Genomic DNA, 24,755 nt, shown 5'->3' on the forward strand with positions numbered 1-24,755 from the left:
TTATATAACTTCATTTGCTTTTTTAATCCAATAAAAACTGGAACTAAAAAACACGACCTTCCAGTACAACAGCTGAACAAGACTGAGGTTGAAAATTCCTCTTTTACGGCTAATGATTGTTACGTCACAAAAGCGTCTGGAATTCGAAATAATTAGCGGGACGCAGGTTTCGGGGATTTTACGAGAATTGTGTATTTGCGGCGCTTGTAAATGGCATTTGTGTTTCTTTTTGGTTAAATAAGTTTAGAATCTCCGAATTAATCTTCCTAAATTCTTATTTCAAATACGTGGCCTCGCCTAAATCAAATGCTGTACAACGAAAAACACTCACATTTAAACTATACCTTAAAATTTCTTGTCCCAACCAAAAGTTACGCTACATCCGAAAATTAGTTATCGTATACTAAGGTAATAACATAAAAGATTACAAAGCTGTGTTGCTATTTTCTGCCCTTGTAAAAACTTATACCGTATAAAAACTTCGTGAACCCAGACTAACGCGTCTCAGAAAACTGTCAACAGGCTTGCTTTTACGTTACATTTAATTTGACACAACAAAAACTACACTAAAACGAACGTCTTCAATTATAAAACTCGGCAGCAGGTGTTTTATTCAATAAAAGTCACGATTTTCAAATATCCAAATAAGTCCATCTCCATAAACGTAAACCTAAAGATTGAATGAAATTATCCATTCTACTTCAAGTGTAATATACGTAAGATAGAGATGAGTGAATGATTTTTCTGGTTTAAAATCGACGTGGTGGTCCGCCTCTGCCACGCCCACGAACTCCACGACCACGCCCACGTCCTCGACCACGACCTAAAAGGTGAGAATGTTAAATCATTTTTTGCAATGTATGGCTGATAATTTAGACAACCATGAAGGAGCAATTGATTCAAGCAACTGTTGTTGTTAAGTATCTTGCCAAAATACTCACATGGCTTGCAGAAAGTTACTGCTAAGCCTCGAACCCCTAACCTATGAGATAAAGGCGTGCTGGTGTCCACGGATCAACTAGGGTACGGTTGCTGTTTCAAAGGAGGTACCGCAAAGCACATTATTGATTGTAACTAGGATGTCTCTATCGTGAATTCACAAAGCATTATAGGGAAAATAATTGTAAAGGGTCGAGGCAAATGTTTAGGCTTTTTTAAGTTTGGGGAAACGCTGGGGTAAACAGTTCTTGAAAACCAGAATACTGAAATAAACCCTTACCCCTTCCACGATCTCTAAATCCTCCTTTAGGTTGCTTTGGTCCTTCATCCACTAGCAGTGTATCAAGGGGAAGACTGTCTGGGAGGATGTAATAACGGATATTGTTGCCACGAATACTCAAAGTGTCCAGGTTTACGGGATCTCGGTTCTTTACTGTCATTTTCACCGATTTTAAATGTGTGTTCATGCAGATGTCAACACCTGTTATAGAAAGATTGTGCTTTGGTAAGACCACAAGAGCAAAGTTCAAAGTATAAAAATCTAGGTCACAAAAAGTGTTTACTATATGTATTCCATTTAGAAGTACATAGTCATAGTTAATACCAAATTTTCTGTTTCTACTTTATTCAACTGTAATCTGTTTTAAATAAAACACCCTGTGTACTGAATTGTCTATTCAGGTCCAGGGGTATATAGGTATTAGTGAATAACATTGAGTTTTGAGCTTGGTATAATACCTGACTCTTACACTTATGTTGTATAACTGGAATGAAACTATTCCAGCCCAACTGTTATTATGTAAAAACTAGAGTGAGAAAATCTTAGTAAAAGAGACTGCGGTTAATTGAGTCCGCTATTTGTCCCACAACATATTACTAAACACACAATGCATACCAGTAATAGTTCCATGCACTTGTGTTCCATTTTTCAATTCAATTGTCACAGTTTCGTGACTAAGTTTCATCAAAAATCTAAAAAACATACAATTTATCAGAAAAATAGTAAAACGCAACAATAAATATATTAGCAAAACCTCATATCCCATAAAACACATGGTTTTTATTCATATACGTCAAGAGTTGTGAAAAATAAATTATATAAACGAAAAAATGCCAAAACTATGGTTATGTCTTTTACAGTTAAAAATAAGAAATATCGAACTGTTAACAACAAAAACCGACGGAGATAGAGAGTATCTTACCTTGCAAGCTTCATGATAACCTTTGAATTGCTTAGAAAGATTGAAAATGAGTTAAAACTCACGACAAAATATTTTGACGAACGTTACTTGTACGATCGACGTGAAAATGCCGCGCTTGGTGTTCGTGCTTAGCAGTGATGACCAACGATTTTCGGGTAACTTAAATTTCTTAATATTCGATGGGGACTTTTTATGAATTGCGTTTGTGTAAATAAAGTTGACAAGGGCATGGTAATTTAATACGATACGTTTAGTTTTAGTGTTGGTATTCTTTAGCAGAGTATACTTATCAATTATTTCGAGTTTTTAGTATAAAAAGTCAAGACTTTTAGTATAAAAATTAGCAAACAATTTTGCAATACAACTTTAAAGAAGTGCATACTCTCATTTGAATGTTCACTAAAAACAGCTTTAATTTTAAACATAAAAACCCATGTATTCTCTGTGATACATATTTATTCTTGTAAATACGTGTAATATGCAGGAGTACAAACAATCTTCTAACACACCAAAGTGCAAATAACAATTCTAGTTAATATTAAAAATTTTTTAAATACAAACAGACTAAACAGAACTACTACTTTGTTTTTTAAATTTGTGAATGTGTTAAAACTATTAGAAAAATGTGTATTTTGATTACAATGAGTGAATTATTCGTAAACGTGGACGAATTTTTAGTTTGCTAAAGAAACATACTGCAATGGTTCCTACGAATGATGAAATAACCGCTTATACAATACTAGTGTTCACACAACATAAAAATGAAAATCTTGACACGAAATGTCGATATATATCTTCTGTAGAACTCATTCTTTCAAACAACACAGTAGTTTTTGTGTGCACTCTGGAAAAGTATCTATTTTATATATTGACATTTACACTATTTTTATTTCTGCAAAATTCAATGCGTATGTGCTATAACATATTGGTGAAAAGTGATCTGAGCACGATTTTATACCAAATCAGCAAATTTGCTGGTTTTTTTAGTAAACAAACCATTTTTGGGAGGCAAAATTGTGTGGATATTTAAGAAAAGAAAACATTCACTTGGCCACATTTTAGCCATTTTTCTTATTTAGTCTGCATTTAAAAGTTAGGAAACATTTCCATACCACTCAAGTGCCCACTAATCCCAACTTAAATCATCTTTCCTCAGATTTGATCTCACAGTTTTCATCTCTTTAAGGAAAGCAAGTCTCTTTTTCCTCATTTCACCTGGGGGGACTCGTGGGGCCATAGGGGAGTTCCCCACAGATGTGGGGTTAGCAGATCGGGGCCGGCGAAACCCACGAGGGTCAGAAGTGGACCGGACCCCATGAGTTGGATGCTTCCCTAGATAAAAACGAGATGTTTGGAGTTAAAAAATTTAAATGGCAGCACTGAGCATTAAGTATGAAAGAGGTCTTCTAGTGTGTTGTCTGTACATATTAAATTATGTTTCATTATGTGTGGCTGAGGTCCTACAGGGTGGCATAGACCTAAGATTTAGGCCAGAGCTGGCCCATTACCCCTTACACCCAAGGCGCTTCAACCCATTTTAATGACCATTCAGATGAATTAATATTTTTACGCGTCTTGCCAATACTAAGTAGAAATTGTTAAAACTTATTTTACCTTTGCCTGAATTATTTCTCCTGTTTTCAGACAGTTGTGCTCTGTGGCGCCGAACGGTGGATATTTGTTCTCCCTTTCTCTCCATTCTAGAGACAAGATTTTCCATCTCAAGTTCAAATTCTCTCTTTGTTTGCCGATCTTGTGTGCTGGTTATCTGTTTCGCTAAAACTTGGTGCTCACTGTGATATAAAGTAAACAAATGATTGGATGTACAATTTTTTCGATCAAAATTTTAAATGAATGAATGCAAGTTATTTATCCTTGCCTAGCAGGGTAACAACAGTTATTATATTACATTATTCTTGGATTACCTATGAATGACTAATTAATTGGAGCAATAGCTGTTAATTACCTTGCTCAAGGAGACATATACCCATAATGGTAGCAGCGACAAGCCTCGAAACGTTTATTCTCTAGGTTAGATGCAAGTGCTAACCGCTGTGCTATGATAAAAAGCACTAACGGTTGTGTTGATAAAATGTGTTATAAAATATTTTCTTACAAAGTCATCTTCCCAAATTCATCCTGTAGAGCCACAAGAAGATCAGTGAGATCATCTTCCTCTACTGAGGACTGGTGAACCCTCTGTCGCCCCCTAGTGTCTTCTTCCTCAGTAGTGGAAGAACCCGTTGATATTTTTCTCTCTAGAAAAAATTCATAAAGATGTGAAAAATAAAATGTTTTTGTAAAGATTGTGCCAAACAGTTCAACAGAGAGTTACTAAAATCAGTTTTTACAACACTAAAAAGTAGTGGAAAGGGTAATTTAAGAACAGATTTTGTGCATTAGTTTATACTAGTTATGTTAAGCAGCCTATAAGTGCATATTATTTATTGTATTTTATTTGCTTGTTACTTTAAACAATGCTTTCCGATATACAAAAAGCTTAACTGAATTATTCAGGGCTATGAAATATTCATGCAGCTTGTCTCATCTTATATTGCAAACTATAATCCTCCAATTTACCTAGCAAATATAAAAAGCGGCTTATCGCCTATATAGGTCTACATCAAAATAAAGTACTGTGTATAGGAATAAGATTCAGACTGGGTTCAATACTTAATACTAATGGGTGTATATGTGTATTGCGTATGTGTTCTTAGGCAAGACACTTAACAGATATTGCTCTAACCCAGTGGTCATTAATGGGTTGAAGCACCCTGGGTGTTGGGTAATGGGCAAACTCCGACTTAAATCTTAGGTTCTTGACAAAGACCACACTCATATATAAAATTATAATAGAAATAGATGAATATTTATAAGAAAACTAACCTGATACTACATTATCATTACAGAAATAGATGAATATTTATAAGAACACTAACCTGATACTACATTATCATTACAGTAAAGTGGGCTGTGGTGTTTCAAGTCATGCAGCAGTCGCTGGAAATTCGCTGACACAGCATGACTAGGCGACGTTGACTGCAAAACATAAATATTAGAATAAATAAAAATAAAATACTGTAATGGTTTACAAATTGAATAAAAAATTATTTTTGTAGCATAGATATATGTAATTTTAAACGTGCAGTTGTTTACATTATTTCTAAGATTTTATTTAAACTTTTGATTTAACTGAATAAATATGGGTAATGTGCCAACTCTGGCATAAATCTTAAGTCCTATGGCATGTCACGCTGCAGGATCTCACTCTCACACATATAGGACATAAAAGAACTGAATAAATGTATAAAGTTATATATCTCTTAAAAGCTAAAATGTATTCCTATTTATACTATTTCCACTTACCGTGCCAGCAATAAAAGGAACATCAGCTAAATTAAGTCTATAATGTGGTTGTCCTGCACTTTTAGCAGGCCGTTTTACAACTGCAGGTTTTTTGGTTTTAACTCCATTCGCATTTGCCTTTTTCTTCTTTTTTGTTGATTTTTTCTTTGGTTTTGTGTTTGTGTCTCTTTCAGGGATCTCGTGTTGGTATAAAATTCGATTCTTTTCAGCCTGTAGGAAATAATATAAATTAAAAAGTAAAGTACAGAACTAAAGTTCTCGCAGAAAAGTCTAAAAAACAAAACATATACAATACTAGATATGAATCTATTTGTTGTTTTATGACAGAAATAAGGTTATAAATTAAACCTCTGTTTGAAACTGAGCAGCTTTATCACAAAGCAATTTCCTCTGATGTTCTTCAAGTTTTAGCTTTTCTTCTAACTCTTTCACTTTTACCTACAAATAATAAATAAATAACCAAAATCTGTCACATTCGATATCAAAAATGTATACTACCACCAGAATATTAGCTCTTACCTCTGATTTGTTCTTTCTTGAAGCCAGATCTTCAAACCTGTGTTCAAGTTTCTGAAGCTGCTCTAACCTAGTAAGAAAAAAAGAGTAGAAATTATTAACATGTTACAAGTTAATAAAACGCAACAAATTTTGACAGGTAATAATTTTTGATATGTGATCAAAATTATTGAGATTATATTACAAAACTATAATTTAGTGACATCTTACATGTTATGTTATAACATGTTAATCATAATGAGTTGCTATTGCTAATGTGTTATATGTTTTATTACATAGGATAATATACAAAAAACAAAAGTTAAACCAGTCATATAATCCTTATAAAAAACAATAAACTTAAAAGCCACAATACACACAACAACCACATACAAACAAAGCATATGCCTATTGAGACAGCTATAGCTTATAACTTAGAGTGGTGCTTTGGAAATAACAAAGGCTAGAGCTTTAGATCACTCATCAAGTGGTTACCTACTCAGTACTTATACAATTGGTTTTATAAAGAATGGTTGAAAAAATATTGTCTTAGCCAAACAAACAATACTATAGAACAATAACTGTTTGAAGAGCTATGGTTTTGTCCGTAGCATCATAAAGCTTTGTAGATCCAGTATTACATTGCACATACACCAAAAATTAGTGGCCCAATTGGTAATAACATGGTCATAGACACTTTAGTAAATTTTGTAAAAAAATTACTTATTCTTATGGCATGTTGCAACTAGAACCAGTATTACATAATGACAGAATTACATACTTGGCTTGAGCTTCTCTGTTTTCCGCTGTTACTCTGCCACGTTCTCTCTCAAGCGCAACCTGTCGCTCTAATGCGTCACTTCGTTCTTTCTCTGCACACTGGACCATTCGCCGCATGTTTTCTAGCTGTCGCTCCAACAGACGACATCTAGTATCAGCATTACGAAGCTGGGATTCTACCTCTGTGGGGGTCATGAGAACTTTAGGACATATACGTCTACAATGGTAGCAGCAACAAGCCTCGAACCTATATCCTTTAGATTAGTGGCAGAAGTGCTAACCACTGTGCCATGGTACCAGACACATGCATGTTCTGCAGTAATAATTTAGCATATCAACCATAAAGCAACAGTTCACAAAAATCAACAACCTTGAAAATCAAATCAAAGCCAACACCGCTAAATTATTTAAACACTTCAAATTAACCACAAAGGTGCTGATTTTCTAAGAAATTGCAGGTTTTCTACCCTACTAACCAACTGTAGAAATATCACGGCGTTTTCCGCTACTAGAAGCCTCTGTTAATAGTTTCATCACTTCACTAGTATCGTTGTGAAGTGATTCATTTGATTTGTTTCTCGAATTGAGAACAGGAGAGGCATGCAAACTGCCTGGGTCTAGTGCAAGGTATAAATATGCAAAGGGAATTTCTTTGGTACATTTTCAGATATATATATGATAGTATATTTTGAATTTTACATAAAACGTGTACCAAATAATGCAGTAATAAGTAAATACCCAGTTTTATTATACACCATACGAGTAGGGGTACAAGGCTAGATAGAACTAAGTTACATTTATTTATTCACATTAAGTAGTTTGTGTGTTGCTGTGTTGGGGTAATGGGCCGAATCGGTATTAAAATGTGCCTTGATAAACAATTAAAATGGTTCATCCAAGACCAAAACATACCGATTGTGTTCCTTTCCCTTGCTGGAACAGTAGGTGAATAAACAGGCTGAGTTGGCGTAAAACTTGCGGCTGGTTTAGATACAGGAGAAGACTGTTGAGATTTTGAGAGCAAGTCCTAAAATATAATTATTAATTGGTGTGCGGTCTACAAGCATAGCTTTCGCACTTTAAAACTGTTTTTAACAAAATCTGAAATAAAACTGCATCACAGACAAAACCAATTAATATTACTTTATAAAGGCTAGTTTCAGCAGCCAAATGTTTGAGGTTTTTTTCTGCTTTAGAACGATCCAACTCCAAATTGTAAATCTTGTCTTGTAATCCTTTCAATGCTGACAATACAGCTGTAAAAATGACACAAATTCGTTTTTTTATGGGGTTATACAAATATCAGATGAAATTAAAAATTAAGTATTTTGGCTTTATCTGGACCAAAGACACACACACATCTGGACTGGACCAAAGACACACATGGCTCACAGTGATCCCATCGTATACACATTTGGGTGGACCAAAGACACACACATAAACGCACATAATGGAAGCATTAAACCTTGAACTCAGTATTTTTTTAGCTAGAGGCATATGTTCTAAACTTCTAACTACTGTGCCAGGGCACACCAATAATAACAATATGAATTTGTCCCTTTGAACAAAGTAGCATAAATTAAACAACATATTATAACACATTTTATATATTTTGGGACAAAATAAATATAAAAAGTCCGAGCTTACCTTTACTGCTGCTCTCAGGATATGCCTTGACGGGTTTTCCAGGTGATCGTCGTAAGTTGCTGTTAATAAAGGGTCGTGTTGTTGGGTAATCTTGGAAAGATGCAATTGAGGGGGGTTCATCAAATAATGAAGTTGCCATGATTCAAATTTGTCAAAATTTTAATTCAACACAAGTTTTCAATTGGGCTGAACCTGGAAAAGTAGAAAGGGCTTCAGTCAAAGTATGTATAAGTGTCTAAACTTTAATAACACTATTATGGTCTTTTAAAAAGCAACAGAACTATAAACAAAATCGAACATACATTTTGCGTACACAGTTCTAATACAAAAAACGGAAAAATTCAATATCGTATGCTTAGGTATAGCTATCATACATACTGCAACTGAAATTGACCTAATTTAAACTGATTTTTTGCAATAAAACGTCAAAAACAACATAACTTTCACTTATTTAGCGCTCTTCGTTTGAAAGTAACTCTCGTGTATTGGGAACTCGCAAAATGCACCGATACTCGCTTCTGATTGGTTAGAATTGCCTTTTTCTCGTATCAGCTGTTTACGTAAAAACTACTCAACCAAAACGCCGTTTTTTTCGATATTTTGAAACTGTTTGGGGAGTGGTACAGTTTATTGTTACAAATTTTGAAAAATTCTGTACAACGAAGAGTTTAGATACACTAAGTAACACATGAGAACTACTGAAAGCAGTTTATAAATAAATTTTGGGTAGATTTTGTAGTGGAAAAAATGTTATTACAACGATATAAAACTTAAAATCAGGTTTATAAAGCAGGGATTTCTGACAGTGCATGGGTAAAATACGATACGAATTAAACCTCTGTTCTTTGAGATAACTGCAGAACAAAGATATGACAGGTTATATCGAGCATGTTAGGGAATCAGAAACCAGGGTTTAATTAGCTGAGCCGGAATTTGTCTGTTCTGTAATTTTTTCCTTGGAAAATACTCCTTCCTTTTTAAAAAAGACGGGATGCACGTGAATGTATGCAGCCATGAAAACTGAAGTGGTTTTATAATATGCACTTAAAGGGCGGTTATTTAGATCTATGGCGTTTTAGTCTGTTGGGCATAGTTAAACTCAATACGCGGTAATGTTATGACGTGTAAATGTACAGTTTACACCACGATATGGAATTTAAAGAAGGAAGAACTGTTTATACTGTGTTACAACATGTAGCATAGTTTTCTATTTATCTCTTCGAACACGGTAGTAAAGATCATAGAGTATTTAAATAACGGAGAGAAGGAAATCAACCGCATATCGAAAGTTGTAAAACGCACTATATAGATAAAAGGTGTGGGAAAGAGCGTCATTTATAAAGCGTGGCTGTTACAATTGAGAGTAGCCTACAGTTAACACGAGAAGGCTTAGAAATTGAATTGAAAAGTGTTAGATGTTTTTGTTTTAAACATATACGTATAGTAGGGTGGGGGAAGATAGGACACCTTTTCATTCTATTTTCTCGTCCCATTTAGTAGTGAACCAAGAACATTCTAAGAATTTTAAATTTGTATCCTAACGACTGTAAAAGCGTTGTTAATTGTTTAAAACATGATCAGGATATTTGGATATTATGTGCTAAAGGTGTTCCATCTTCCCCCACCGTACTATATATGTATGTGAACGTGTCTGCGTAAAGAAAGTGTGTCTTTATGTAGCTATGCAGATATAAGATCTGTCTGAAAATACACATAATTTGAATTTATCTCTTTAAATACAGTAATGCTGGTCGGATCAATTAAAACAACAAAAGAAGGGGATTCGCAGCAAAGTATTATCTATAGAATTATATACCCGGCTCCTCACAACTGTAAAAGCGTTGTTAATTGTTAAAAACACGACTCAAAAATAATATGTGCTAACCGTATCTATCTTTTCATACGCTACTATATGAGTGCACACAGTTTGTTTTTTACCAATTTTAATCGAGAAAAACAGTCGCCATTTAAACATCGCTAAAAAAATTAACTGAAAAGACCAAGGATACGTTATGTTATACACATTGTGCACTAGCATATACCAGAAGAAAAACAATAACACGTTTAGGCTAAAATGCGCGAGCACATATTATACATTGTAAGCGTAATTACAGACAAATAAATAAATACGTACACAAACACGAACGCGTCGGCCTACACGCGAAATCACACATTCAAATAACAAATTATTGCGTAAATATACCTATTTCCCGTACCTATAATATACGCATTTATTACGAACGGTTTAAAAGGGCAAAGCATATATAATACATATCGTCATAAAATGCTATGTTATATCTAGGGGCAATTAGTACTTAAAATGTAGATCGTCATAACATGTTATATTATGCTATTACACTGGGTATATAAACAGCATTTACGTAATTATTAACAGTCCAAAATTAAATGGGCTTAAATTAACGTTAGACTTGGCAATTGGTGAATTAAATACTGGATATAAAAGGGGCGATGCTTTACTTTAGAAGTATATAAGCTGCAAATGTGGGTTTCGTGTTGTTGTGTTGTAGGGTTCATGAGAATATATTGTTATGTTGCAACTTAATTCTTGTTCGGTGTTATTTACCAGAATGCATGTGTATAAAGAATGTCTGATTTGTTTTTTGTCAGGTCATTAAATGTTAAGGTTCGAATCCCACCCCAGGAATTTAACAATAGTTTTTGTTTTGGGCATGAGTTAACTTGGTTTACATGTTTTTATTGTGTTTTTTTTCTCATAACATAGTGTAGAATGTTCGTTTTTGTAACCTTTAGGTGTTAGATTTTTAGGCTTTTAGTCGAGTATTTTAGAAATTAAATTTTTTGAGGCTATTAAGTAAATAGTTTTTGTAATTAAGTAAATAATTATTTTAGGCTACTGTTTAATTAGGTGAGCGCTTAGAATAGGAATAACAACGCGTATAAATCACGAACGGAAATAATAAAAACCCAAAGTTATAAATATAGCACACGAGTTTGTGAATAAAGAATCGAAGTGGAAGAAAATAAATACACAGACTATTTTGTATCTGAAAAAGCTGGTTTATAAACCAGTATAAAAAATAAAGTACATCCTTAAAATAATATAGACTTTATCGTTATTTTAATCTCTGATTTTACGGTGTAGACTTATACAGTTGCTGCTCTATTTGGTATAAAACAGTTAGAATGCAGCTGTGTCACGACAAAATCCCCAAACAGCCCAAAATAAATATATAAATATACGCCAAGTAATTTAGTGTAGCAATATGTGTATAGTCAAGCCTCACAATTCGCGCATACATTTCAAATTTGCGCTATATTAAAATACGGATTGTGAAATGTCTGGCGTTTTTTTAGTAGCCGTTTTTATTTGCACACAGGCATACAGAGGAATTCTTTAGTTATTCGCGATTACATTTGTAATAGAGTCGAGTTGATGTAAGATATATGGTTCATGTTTTCATTCTCTTTTATCGGCCTATTTCGTAGTAAACAAATAATATTTACAAAAAACATACATTCGTATCTTCACGACTCAAAAAGGTTGTTAATAGTTAAAAACAGAAAGTATGAGATCTTACCCTACAGTACTATACAGAGTATAAACAGACATAATATACAATACATAAAATAAATTTGTTGGTATTGAAAGGGATTATATAAGCAGATTAGAATACTTGTTTTGTTACCCGATTCGAGAAGTAAAACCCTTTGCGTTAACTTGTTTATTTAGTATGCGTATTTCACGAAATAACAGATGCGGTAACTTTATAAACAAATCAGTTTATCAGCTCAGTGTATCTGAAATGCGCATTTTTCCGATTAGGTGTGTTTAATAAAGCGGTATATCTTGTTTACCTGTAACGAGTGCATGCTGACGGGCCATAAGAGGATTAAAATATACTTTCGATGACATATAGTAGGTAGGGGGAAGATGGGACATCTTTAGTACATAATATCAAAATATCCTGATCGTGTTTTAAACAATTAACGTTTTAAACAAAATATGGGAGTCGTGAGGATACGGTTTTGTATTTCTTTGATTGTTCTTTGTTTACTGCCAAATAGAGCGAGAAAATCGAATGAAAAGGCGTCCCATATTCCCCCACCCTACTATATAGCTAATGCACCCGTACTGTGGGTAAGATGGATAATATTAGCACAGAACAACTACATTAATTTAGAGTCGTAAGGATGCAGTTACCTTTTTTACTACCAACTGGGATAATAAAGCATAATAATAACATGGTCCGTCTTACCCCACCCTATCATATACATAGACCATCTGACCCGAAGATTGCAATTATGTGTTGCTGCGTAGCGTATGATATGAGTGTACGAGTTACAGTGTTGACACAGTCAACATACAAGTTTAGCGACAAACGCCAGAATTAAATCACTTCGGCAGTTCTGGTCGTGGCAGACGTATCAGTTTACCCCAGGGTTCAGGGTCGTGTTAGATAATTGATAAGTTGTATATACATACTGAATAAACTTGGAGGTAAGATAGGACACCTTTAAAATAGGAGTCGTGAGGACGAGGTTTTACAATTCTTTGAATATATTTTTGTTTACTAATGAGACAGGAATATATAATGAAAAGGTGTTTCATCACCCTACTATACATATAGTTAGTTTATAATAACCATGCTGCTCGTTTTTTCAGGTTGTCTGTATTTATACAATGCTGGTACAGATATTAACCGCTACTTTCTGGACTTTGATCCCGAATTCTTTCGGGGACTTATTAATTTACGCCATTCTTGTCTTAACTATTGTGATTTACGTCAAATCATTGAAGCGTGATAAAGAATGGTTGGCCCTCCCCGGTCCCATACCATGGCCCCTAGTCGGAAACGCCCCTTTTCTGGGGGCTGAGCCTCACAAGAAACTTCTCGAACTTTCCCTTAAATATGGACCTGTTTATCGACTCAAAATGGGCGGTATTAAAACGGTAGTACTCTGCAACGCAGAAGTGGTAAGATCGGCACTGATTAAGCAAAGAGAGGCTTTTTCAGGCAGGCCAAAATTTTCTTCCTATAAAGCGGTATCAGCTGGCGAAAGCGTAGTCTTCAACGACGAAGAAACCTTACCCCCTTGGCGTTCGCATAAGTCAAAGATAGTCCGCCACATGCACAAATACACGACTTCTATTCGTACTCGGGACAAAGTCACAGATCTTATAAACACAGAGTGTATGATGATGGTCACTGAACTGGATCGCATATCTAGATCCAAATGCGTCAACCCAGAAAATGTTATACGAATGGCTTTAGCGAACGTAATGTGCGCCGTGTGTTTTGGAAACCGCTTTGAATACGATAACGAGGTATTTCTAGCCTTAATACTGTATTTAGCAAAAGTTAACGTAAGTTAAATATATAGTACTGTGGGGTAATATGGGCCAAGGTGTATTTGCTCTTCACGAAATTAAACCACAAAAACGTATTAAACACGATTTATAGCTTACATAAATTCCAATAAGTTTTATATCTTTATTATATTAAAGCGTTGTACAGCGGTAGTCACTTTTAGGTTACATTTTCGTAGAAGTCGCTCCCATGTTAAGTGGCCTGGCCATAAGATAAAGAAGTTAATTTCCGTTTAGTTTATCATTTAAGTCGTCCTGTGTCACGAAGCGAAAGTTAATTATAAGTTGGTGTATAAAATGGTCCACATTTCATTCTATTTCTCGTTCTATTTTGGAAAAAACAAAGAATATTCAGAGAATTAATCATGTGCTTGTTTTTAAATAGCTCTATTTTCCAGGAATTCCAAAAGCTATTGAGTATGAACACAGAATTTGGCGCCGTTATAGAACTGGGACCGATAATTGATGCAATGCCGTGGATCAAGGTAAAAACTAATATATAACAATTGTTTTAATCCAGGGAACCGTTACGTGTTGCCAAATTGTCAAGCAAATTTAAAATGAAAATTACAAAACTAATAAAACACTCATCCACAAAGCTATACGTACGTGGTACTGGTAAGCGAGCACGAGATGCATGAAACAGAACAACCGTGTTATAACGACCCATCCCGCGATGATAAATAACTAAAATGCACATGTATTTAATTCTTAATACTTTATTATGCCAAGGCCTTGTGTTTTTCCCAGTCAACGGTTGAATGAAATTTATTTATTCTATCATAGCGGCGCCACAACAGTATTTAAAACACGGGTGTTCTGTTTCCACCGCGTATTCGCCTACGCGTTATTTGACTTTGTGGATAATTAGATGCGTAAAAGCAGAACCAGAGCGGGAGGAACCAGTTCTAACTGGTGTCAGCAACATTCGTTCTTCACACGCAATGTCTTTGATCTAACTTGCCCAGATCACGTGTCTATAGGGTTCAACATATCGCTGCAAAACACCACAAACAAGAAGTTTGCTCGGTATCGCAAACTCTTAGAATGTTTTACATTCTGGAGATGTTATAAAAGCCTGCGTTTGTAATCCCTACCTGTCAGATATGCTTGCGAAAGCGCGACATGTTTATTGAAGGGTAAACGCATAAGTCAACCATTAGTTAACATGTGTCAAAGAACGTCAAAATAAATACCAAATATAGTAGGGTGGGGAAAGATATGACATGTTTTCTTTCTCTTTTACCGCCCTATAGTTGGTAGTAAACAAAGAGTATTCAAAAATTATAAACCGTATCCTTACGACTTCCATCGGCCGTTGTTAATTGTTTAAAACAAGATCAGGATATTTGGATATTATGTGCTAGAGGTGTCCCGTCTCCCCCACACTACTTTATATTTTCACGTTAAAAGAGATCTTATGGCAATTGTTTGTTACATGATCTTAAAGGTCTAACGTTTCGTTAATTTCGAAGAAAAATCTATTTTAACACTTACCTGGCACTTACAGAAAAAGAAAATGTATAAACTTTTTTTTTGTAGGTCATTCCGAAATTCAAGAAAGCCATTGCCGATTATTTGAAAATCAACTTGCAACTGGACACTTGGTCAAGACATAGGTAAATATGGACGGCAAAAAGAAAACGAAACTATAATAGACCTATTACGTGAAATATGATAGTATAAATGTTTGGAAAGTTATTTTATAATGAATGAAAGAATTTAACTTATTTATTTTCACGTGGCAGAGCAATGACAGTCGTTATAACACGGTTGTTCTGTTTCATACACCTTGTGCCTGCTTTTACGAGTTACCACGTATATAACTTTTTTGCTGATCGCCGACATTACCATTTAGAAAAGTTACTATTGCGCATATAATGCAATGATTTACTTTAGAGTCGATGGGGTTCTTAAAACATTCGACAATGATGACGTCACAAATGTAGTAGCTTCGATGACGTCAGAGGTGCTCGAGAAAAAGTCAGCGGGAGAGTCAAGGGAAATAACCGAAAGCGAGACAAAAACGATTGCTGCTCTTTCAGCAGATATACTTGGGGCGGGTAGGTTGTTGTTGGTACAAACTTTGTTTCGATTACAATTTTGAATGAATGAATGTAACTTGCTTATCCTGACGTGGATTCAACGACAGTCGTTATAACACCGGTGTATAAAATGGTAGCTCTAAAAATTATTCACCAAAAAGGTTATATATAGACTTGGTAACTCGTAAGCCGGATGTGCATGAAACAGAATACCCGTGTTAATAACTGTCCTTGCCCCCCAACGTGAGGATAAATAGTTAAATTCATTCATCCATGGTAGCAACAGTAGGATTCGAACTCACCTCGCCTCCGAATACCGCGCCGAGTCCGAAACGAAACCAGCAGGCAGACAAATACGTGACAAAAACGATAAACGTCTAACCAAAGCAGTAATCTAAAAGCCACAAAGTTTAATCTCCAAGCGACAATAAACGTACCTACTGATCAACAGAAGCCGCACGCTCACGTTTAAATTTCCATTTTCCCAAAAAAAACTAGCAGTCTACCGTTAATTGCCTGTTTTGCTTGTAAACAAGTTTTTGTAATAAAGTTATGCTACCACAAGCCGACTGCGGTGATGTGTATATCCTAATTCCGCATTTTGGTTCAGATTTACTGAGTTTTCAATAATAACAGCGTTTAGATTTAATCTTGTCTGCTTATTAAAATGCAAAGTACGAAAACTCAGGTGTTTACTATCCTTTGCTAATAAGTTTCTTACATTCTATTATTATAAATCTTAATCTGTGTTTTTTTATATTTATTTTTATTCCAGGCCAACACACAACTTCTACAACTTTTTTCTGGGTCATAAATTTACTCCTATGTTTTCCAAAAGTCCTCAATAAACTCACGGAAGAAGTCCGGAGCAAACTCGGAAACAGACTTCCAACCTTGGAGGATCGAACCTCCCTATCTTACATGGACGCGGTACTGACAGAGGTAGAAAATTAAACGATTGTATTTAATTTCGTTGCAGAAACATGTGTTAGTGCCTGCCATTGCCACCAGCCTGGAAGGTATGGGTTTGTAAAACGAACATTTAATTCATTTACAATGAATGATTGTAACTTATTTTTCTTACAGCGTAGCGGGGCAAAGACAGTTGTTATAAAGCACAGGTGGTATGTTTCATACATGCCGTGACCGCTTACAAGTTACCACACATATATTGTAGTAGAGATTTTTTAAAATATTTTTTGTTATGATTTTATATTTATATTTCTACGTAGGTTTTGCGGTTTTCGTCGCCTTTATCCAGCACTATACCACATTCTACGTTAAAAGACGTCAAACTAGCAGGCCACACCATTAAGAGAGGCACTATGGTTATCATTAGTCAATACGCTGTAAACCACGACCCGCAAAATTGGAAAAATCCGGAAAATTTTGACCCAGAGCGATTTCTAACGAAAAACGAAGGCGGTGAAATTATCTTCAACGAAAGTTTATCAGAAAAGGTTCTCGCATTTTCGATTGGGGAGCGTAAATGTCCCGGAAGTCAATTGTCACGAATGTTACTATTTTTGGCCACTACACTGCTGGTTCAAGTCAGTGATTTATCTGCCGATCTCGAGCGCCCACCGACGGCGGCGGCGGAGTATGGTTTAATTTTACGACCAAAACACTTATCCATAAAATTGACACTAAGAGAGCACTGGCAACGTCGTGACTCAATTCGCGCATAACACAGCATTTTTTACAAGTGTACCAACATTTGATGCACTGAAAATCTTATACGATTTTGTGAAAATACACAAATGAAAAAATGAAAAAAGGTACACAAAACACCACAGATAACTTTATGAACGTTAACTTACCTATGCAAGTATTATTACCATAGAGTGCAATTATATAACTTTTTCACACGGCCGTAGTTCGTGATTATCACAACAGTTAGTTCCCTTCTATTCAGATTATAAATACTATTAACGTTATGTCATTATTATGACTATTTTTGCTTTACTTTATAAACCGCAAATGTATTGTAGATATATAGTACTGTGGGGTAAGAGGATGGATACCGTTAGTACATAATATTCCATATTTTCTAATCGTGTTTTTAGCAATTAAAACCGCTCGTTTAGAATGTAAAGGCTACGGTTAATAGTTCCTTGAATGTTCTTTGTTTACTATCAAATTGGACGAGAAAAGATCACAAAACCATGAACCATCCTACCTTAACTTACTATACGTTTGACTTATTAGCTGTAATATATCACCTCTATACCTCTCTGTTAAAAAAATCTCGTTTGCGTGCTAGTTATAGCTTCAACTGTTTATTCTTGCCTTGTATATGCGAATACAGTGTAATTTTACAAAAAAAATACAAAAAAAATAAAAATAAACTGCTTCAAAACTTTATATATAATTGTACCACTAGTTTATCATTATCTAATTTGCCGTATTTAGCTATCTCGAAACTGGAATTACATTTTGCGATTTACATATTGAATTCGAAACAGTTCCTTCTGAAAATTGGTAGCGTTTATTAATATACAGCACTACATTCATAACTAACACCTTTTTAATTCACAACAATATACCATTACACTACACTTACGATAACTGCATTACAAAACCGAAGAAACCGTTCCAAAAAAATCCCATCATTTTTGGAGATACGGGACACTTTGTACAACAATTAACTGCGAAAGTAACATCTTTTTTAACATCAACCGTCAGTGCCCCGTCGCTGAGGCCCGTAAGGTTGCGTCTGCGCAGACAAAAGAGCGCGGCAAGTCGTACGAGAACACTTCTCAACTAAGCAACGATTACGCCAAGATAAATAATATCGCGCGACCAGGGGCATAGTGATATTAAAAACAAAAACAAAATATTACGTCTCAAGTTTCCCAAACCCTGGATTTTCCCAAACTTGCAGTTACGCCATATATATCATGTATATATTCTCGTTACGACGAGAGAGTATTTATTTTATAAACTGGAGTTGGAGCAGCAGGTTAACAAAGATCTGATTTTACCGAGAAAAAAAACAACGAAAAATTAGAGACATCAGTAGATCAAAAGATATGGATTTTATAAACGTAAGTATATGAATGTATTCTTGCAAAAGCATACACAAAAGTTATTTACTGAAATTACTTTTAGTTCTTAAGATATTTTCTTTTGTCATGGTTCTTTATCACATTGTATGGTGGGGGAAGACGGGACACATTAAAATTCTATCTTCTCGTTCCATTTAGTGGTAAGCAAAGAAAATAAAAAAAATATCAAACCGTATCCTTAACGATTCCTATAAACGATTCTTAATTGTTTTAAAACACGATCAGGATATTTGAATATTGTGTGCTAAATGTGTCCCATCTACCCCCACCTTACTATAAATTAAATTTATCCCTTCGAATAACAGTAGCGAAGATCATATGAAATTTAAACAGCGAAGAGAAAGGAAATTATCAGCAAAAAGACAGTCGTTAAAATTTGTAGCAAACTAATTCAAAAATGTTCTTTAAAATATTCGCGTTTTCCAGGTTTTGGTATTACTGTCTATATTGGGGTGCATTGCGCATGCGCAGAACGTCGATTTCACGGATGAGTGGATTACACAAAACCATGTTAATCAAGCGGACCCAACAAATAGGTAAGTGTTAAAACAATTCATTAACAAACGTCTAACTTTTAAACTGGTAATATGGCTGTGGTATAAAACGATTAGCGTGCCTGCCTCTGAATGAGAAGTTATGGGTTCAAAGCTTGACGCTGCTACCATTGTGGGCGTATGTATCCTTTGGCAGTTAACGATAATTGGTCCAACCCAGTGGACAAATACGACACAAATACATACAGAATTTCATACAGGCGCGTATACAAGCCTCTACCATTTGTGCGTTGTAAATAACACAGCAACTTAAATTCCAATTCTACAGACTGATTTTTACACTAAATTATGAATGTTACTTTGAAAAAAGTCCAATTGTCATTCGAAAATAACAAGTAATACTTCTGCATAAAACTATTATGGCAAATACATACAACCTTTTCTATGTATGCACATATACCAATACAACGCCACGATTTCTGTGTTGTATCTATAATTCTTAGATTGCCCTTTACTACGATTATAGTTAAATTCTGAAAATATTTTTCAATGCTATACTTAAAACAGTAATGGTGAACTAACTTCCATAAAAACCTGATCCAAAACTGTCTACACAACTGCATCCAAAAAGGACTATACTGCAATCGGTCTGACCGTTTACGCGTCAAAGGATTCTTGCCAATTATAATCAGCGCCCTGCGTAAATTGCTTTCAGCTGATTTAAACCGCTGAAACTCTCGGCCGTGCAAAGAATATTTACCGAACAGTATATAACCGTTTCTTCACTACTTAAAAAGAGCGTTGTTAACTGTTCAAAAGCACCATTAAGAAATATGGAATAGTATGTGCTAACGGTATCCATCTCACCCAACAGTACTGTATAACGATCACCCGCAAAATTACATATACGTGGTAACTCGTAAGCTGGCACGAGGTGTATGATACAAAACACCCGTGTTATATCGACGGCGGTGCCCCGCCACGTGAGGATAAATATGTTACACTCATTCATAACCAAATGCTGTATATATTGTACAGGTTTCTGCTTAACCACTGCCGAGTGAACGACGTAGACTCCGAAGTCGTGACCCCTGGTTTTCGTTGGTGGAAAGCTAGATTCAGATGCAGGAATATTAACGAGAAGTCAGACATATCTACAGTAATTTGTGGTACCTGTCGACGTGGTTATGAACTCAAGGTGCTATTTGTATTTACATACGTGGTAACTCGTAATAGGCGGCACGAGGTGTATGAAACAGAACATCCGTGCCATATAATGACTGTCGTTGCCCCCTACGCGAGGATAAATAAGTTACATTTATTCATTCATATTTTCATTCATTTATTCATTCAAGGTTGTCACTTGCATTTCAAAGCTCACTTCACGACCAGGATTTCCCCTCATGACGTCATCACAAACAATGACGTCATCACAAGAGGTGACGTCACCTCCTGTGAAGGTGCACATACCGGTAGCGTGTTATTGCAGTAAAAGACGCAAGAATAGCAGAGCAACTGGGTTTAAACTGTCTTACCAATAGTTTTCCACATATAATCCAAACTGATACCTGCCTAAATTGATCCTTTTCATAATTTATTCCATTTTTGTAGACTTTATACCATAATTTAGTTCTGTGAGGTAAGATGGGTCCCGTTAGCAGATATTGTTCAATATCTCATAATCCTGTTTTTAAATTATAAACGCTCTTTCAAAGTCGTGAGAATACGTTACTTTTATAATTCTTTGAACATTCTTTGTTCACTACCAAATGGGACGGAAAATGTTTGAAAACATGGACCATCTTACCCCAACCTACTGCATTATTTCCTTTTTTGCTACACTGTACTTAATAAAGTATATAAAACAGATTTTAAAATAATATTTAATACTGTATATATTGCACATTTTTATCAAAGGAAACAAAAGGAGTTTTAAACGAAGATAAGACAAATGTATAACTGCGGTAAAATAAAAATCTATTTAAGTAACTAAAAAATAAGTTAATAATAACGAATACAACAAAAATAACTGTATAATGGTCTATGCTATCTTAAACACTTGACTTAAAACGTCTAACGGATGCACTATTGTTAAACCCGCTACTCCTATCATAATGTAATTTATGGTACTAAAATGGGGGTCATATTTAACGGCGAGAAAAAAAATGCCGAATTGTCCGAGTGCAGTTATACCGGCTATCATCATAGAAATGCCCAAAAGCGTGCCGAAGTGTCTGGCTGGAAACGCGATTGCAATTACCGCAGTGTTACTTGCATAAAGAAACGAACGCATTAAAATAAAGAAGAAAAATGCAGGATACACTTGGTGTAGAGCAAGACACAATGTAAACAAAACTCCAAAAAGTGTGGAAATTGTTGTAGCCGTAAAAAGCCCAAGCCACGTTGATTTATAACGATTGTAGCCAATTTTTAGACATAACTTCATAACTAAGTCTGTGGTTAAGCCGTTTAAAGGCGCTACTACGATGCCGAGTAACAGTAAGACCCCAAGGATGCTTGTAAGTGTGCTAACTTCATTTGGCTTGACAAAACTTTTTAGCCAGGTCTCGTAGCTCCCAAGGAAATATACGACAATGAGATTTAACAGACTCATAAATATCTGTGTAGTCAAAAACATATTAGTACAAATGCATTCTTTCAAGCTGCGGTTGTCTAGCTCATTTTCAACGTCCGAGTTTGGTAATTCCGTCGTATTATCTTCATTATCCTGTCCTAATATGCGATCCGTTTCTTTAGAATCGTCCTTTTCCTTTCCGCATTTTGAACCCCATTGAAAAATACCATATTTCGGTTGATCTTCAGTTTCAGAAAACCATTTCTTCGGTCGCAGTGTGTAAGTGGTCACCCAACAGTACAAAGTACAGAAGCAATACACAATCAGAATATCCTTTAGTTTGTATAACCCAGAATCATGCAGAGTTTTGAATATAAAGAACATAATTGCACCAGAATCGTACGAGCCATTGTATAGTGTAACAAACGACGCCCGAAAAGACGGGCATAAAGCCGCGACTTTAATATTACTGATTAAAAGATTCAACCCGCCGATTCCAATTAGAGTTACACCAATAAACAATAACTCAGCGGTGTCAGGTGTAGCTATAGCCATCACAGCTACACCTACAGTGAGCATACAGGTGGCGCCAGTACGATGCACCCAAGTCCCAAAACGGTCGAATATATAACCTCCAACAGGTAGTAGTATCATCATTGTAGAAGTCCCAATAGTAAAAACCAAGTTCAGTTTCGAATTACTAGCAGGACATGATAGCGTCTTATTCCCAGTCGTGGTATAAAGCGTCGAGTTTTTGCTCGTCCCGTTACATAAGTATGAAAAATATCCTTCTTTTATTAAAACGAACTCCAGAGACGGCCATCCATAAATTATACCAGCAAAAAACACGCACTCAATCGAAGCTGTTACTATTGTTAAGAAATTTTGTATCTTCATTCTGTATTTAACACCTGGTACCTAAATCTTACTCCTGAAATGTAACATCAAAACAAGCAAATTAATATCGGTTGTCAAAATCAACAAGTCAAAGAAAACGCACTCAATTAAAGCTGTTACTATTGTTAAAACAATTGTATCTTCAATTTTTATTTAACACCTAGTACCTAAATCTTACCCCTGCGATGCAAAACAAAAACAAGCAAATTAATTTTCGGTGCTCAAGATTGGCCGGACCTCAGCAATGGTATGAGACTGTAAATGATTTATAGCGTTCATTGTGCTTACCGTTGCTTTTAGTTTCAATGCACTGTGTAAATAGACTTTGCTCCAACTGTAGGCAATAAACTTTGCAATATTTACATTACTGTATTGAAGTTTCTTATTGGCTATAATACAGTATATATTTATATATCATATAGTCTACGTCAGCGTAATGCCTTTATATGCAACAGTTACACTTATTAACTGACGTTCTTCTCCAACTTTTAATCCTATCGTGTTTTAACAACTGTTGTTTTGCTTTTGATTCCCTTCACTGCATTCTATAAATAACATGATCTTTGCTATCGTTTTCAAAAATGTAAATAGAAATTATGTTGTGTTATAATCCTCATAACAGTAATTAAAACACTGCTGTTCCGACTGCGGAATATGCCTACACATCAAATACCTTGCAAAATAAATTACAGATGAACTGTTAAACGCAACTATACGAACTTTTATAGGTTGATTGTGCTTCAAGCATAGATATAATATAGTACAACGAGGAAGGTGGGACAGCTTTACCACATTATATTCAAGTATCCTGATCGTGTTTTAAACAACCAACAACGGTCTACTGGAGTCGTGAGAATACGGTTTTATAGTTATTTGAATGTTCTTTGTTTACTACCAAATGGGACGAGAAAATAAAATGAAAATGTGTACCGTCTTCCCCACAATTTAACTGAATGCATAATAATTGAATATTAAACAGTCGTGTTGCGTAACTATAAAACATCTAGTGTAACTGTGTCTATAATTGATCGACATAGCGTTTTCCCACCACTATAAGGAAGTGATATAACAGCCTGCCATTCTTGTGTAAAATATCTCTTCGTTGTTTTGTGTTACAGGCGCACAAGTTTCACGCTATATAAAAGCCCTCCTATTTTCGTTTCGAAAGCAGTAGAATCTCTCTTATACTGTTGCTGTCCTTGCGTTTGTCCGTAGCTTGATGTCGCTGGTCTGTCCGCCGATAAACTGAATTGTTGACCTATAGCGCTACGGAGTCGTTACTTTAAGATGGGCGCAAACATGACGTATTTGGTGGCACCCCAACAAACTAACATAGGCGCTTAAAACACGGTCATAAAATAGCATACTTGATTTTGAACGGTATCCTTTCGTTTATAAACAACTAGCTTAGAAGCACAAGCGTCCTGACTTCTGGCTATAACTATAAACGGATCTGAGTTATCATACGTTTTGAATATATGTATACACAGCAGTCTAGAAAATATAAACACTGTACTTTTGTAAGCTTATGCACCAGTTTATACTTGCCTAAATATTTTGCGATTTCGAAGAAGTCGAAACACGACTGCAACAGTTGTTTATAGTCTATACAATGCTAAATGCTGCTTTGTAAAAGTTTGAGGAAACATAAAGACTGCAGTTTTGTAAGCTTATACATCGGTGTATTCTTGCCTAACCAGTCTCCGATCTAGTCCAAAACTCTAGTTTCAGCATAGGCGTAGTCTGTGTGTTGGGCTAAGTCCAAAACACGACTGCAGCAGTTTTCCGTACCAAGATATGCTGTTTTGTAATTCGAAGCGGATAAATCTTTGGCTTAGCGTGCCATAAGCCCTTACGCGTTGTAAACATTAACGGAAACACAAGCAAAGCGTAGACA

The 24,755-nt window shown here is 35.4% G+C and overlaps 3 protein-coding genes and 1 long non-coding RNA gene across 5 annotated transcripts; 2 read left to right on the top strand and 2 right to left on the bottom strand.

The window, feature by feature from the left end:
- Positions 1-584: 584 nt before the first annotated feature.
- LOC100177388 (small nuclear ribonucleoprotein Sm D1-like) lies at positions 585-2,295 on the bottom strand. The gene is made up of 4 exons (XM_009860532.2): positions 2,142-2,295; positions 1,835-1,911; positions 1,220-1,420; positions 585-823 (listed from the first exon to the last, which is right to left on the bottom strand). Exons 1-4 carry the CDS (start codon positions 2,153-2,155, stop codon positions 750-752), a joined length of 366 nt encoding a protein of 121 aa, XP_009858834.1. The 5' UTR covers positions 2,156-2,295; the 3' UTR covers positions 585-749.
- Positions 2,296-2,579: 284 nt separating this feature from the next.
- Positions 2,580-8,623, bottom strand: LOC100179732 (centrosomal protein of 57 kDa-like). 2 transcript variants are annotated; one of them, XM_026834782.1, is made up of 13 exons: positions 8,430-8,621; positions 7,926-8,038; positions 7,695-7,809; positions 7,259-7,399; positions 6,784-6,964; positions 6,027-6,093; positions 5,856-5,945; positions 5,508-5,717; positions 5,081-5,180; positions 4,258-4,399; positions 3,756-3,934; positions 3,254-3,473; positions 2,580-2,985 (listed from the first exon to the last, which is right to left on the bottom strand). In XM_026834782.1, the coding sequence occupies exons 1-12, from the start codon at positions 8,566-8,568 to the stop codon at positions 3,268-3,270; spliced, it is 1,683 nt and encodes a 560-aa protein (XP_026690583.1). In that variant the 5' UTR covers positions 8,569-8,621; the 3' UTR covers positions 2,580-2,985; positions 3,254-3,267. The 2 variants fall into 2 exon arrangements, with proteins under 2 accessions (XP_026690583.1, XP_026690584.1); XM_026834783.1 differs by lacking the exon at positions 7,259-7,399 and having other exon boundaries at positions 8,430-8,623.
- A 4,428-nt stretch (positions 8,624-13,051) lies between these two features.
- On the top strand, positions 13,052-17,512 carry LOC100182014 (cytochrome P450 1B1-like). The gene is made up of 6 exons (XM_002124054.4): positions 13,052-13,737; positions 14,178-14,264; positions 15,322-15,398; positions 15,679-15,842; positions 16,600-16,766; positions 17,057-17,512. The coding sequence occupies exons 1-6, from the start codon at positions 13,093-13,095 to the stop codon at positions 17,510-17,512; spliced, it is 1,596 nt and encodes a 531-aa protein (XP_002124090.1). The 5' UTR covers positions 13,052-13,092.
- A 1,643-nt stretch (positions 17,513-19,155) lies between these two features.
- On the top strand, positions 19,156-21,121 carry LOC113474298. The gene is made up of 3 exons (XR_003395959.1): positions 19,156-19,428; positions 20,425-20,584; positions 20,742-21,121. It is a non-coding gene; the product is annotated as an uncharacterized LOC113474298 (long non-coding RNA).
- Positions 21,122-24,755: the final 3,634 nt, after the last annotated feature.

Source organism: Ciona intestinalis, chromosome 6 (genome assembly GCF_000224145.3).
Source record: "Ciona intestinalis chromosome 6, KH, whole genome shotgun sequence".
NCBI classification, from domain to species: Eukaryota; Metazoa; Chordata; class Ascidiacea; order Phlebobranchia; family Cionidae; genus Ciona; species Ciona intestinalis.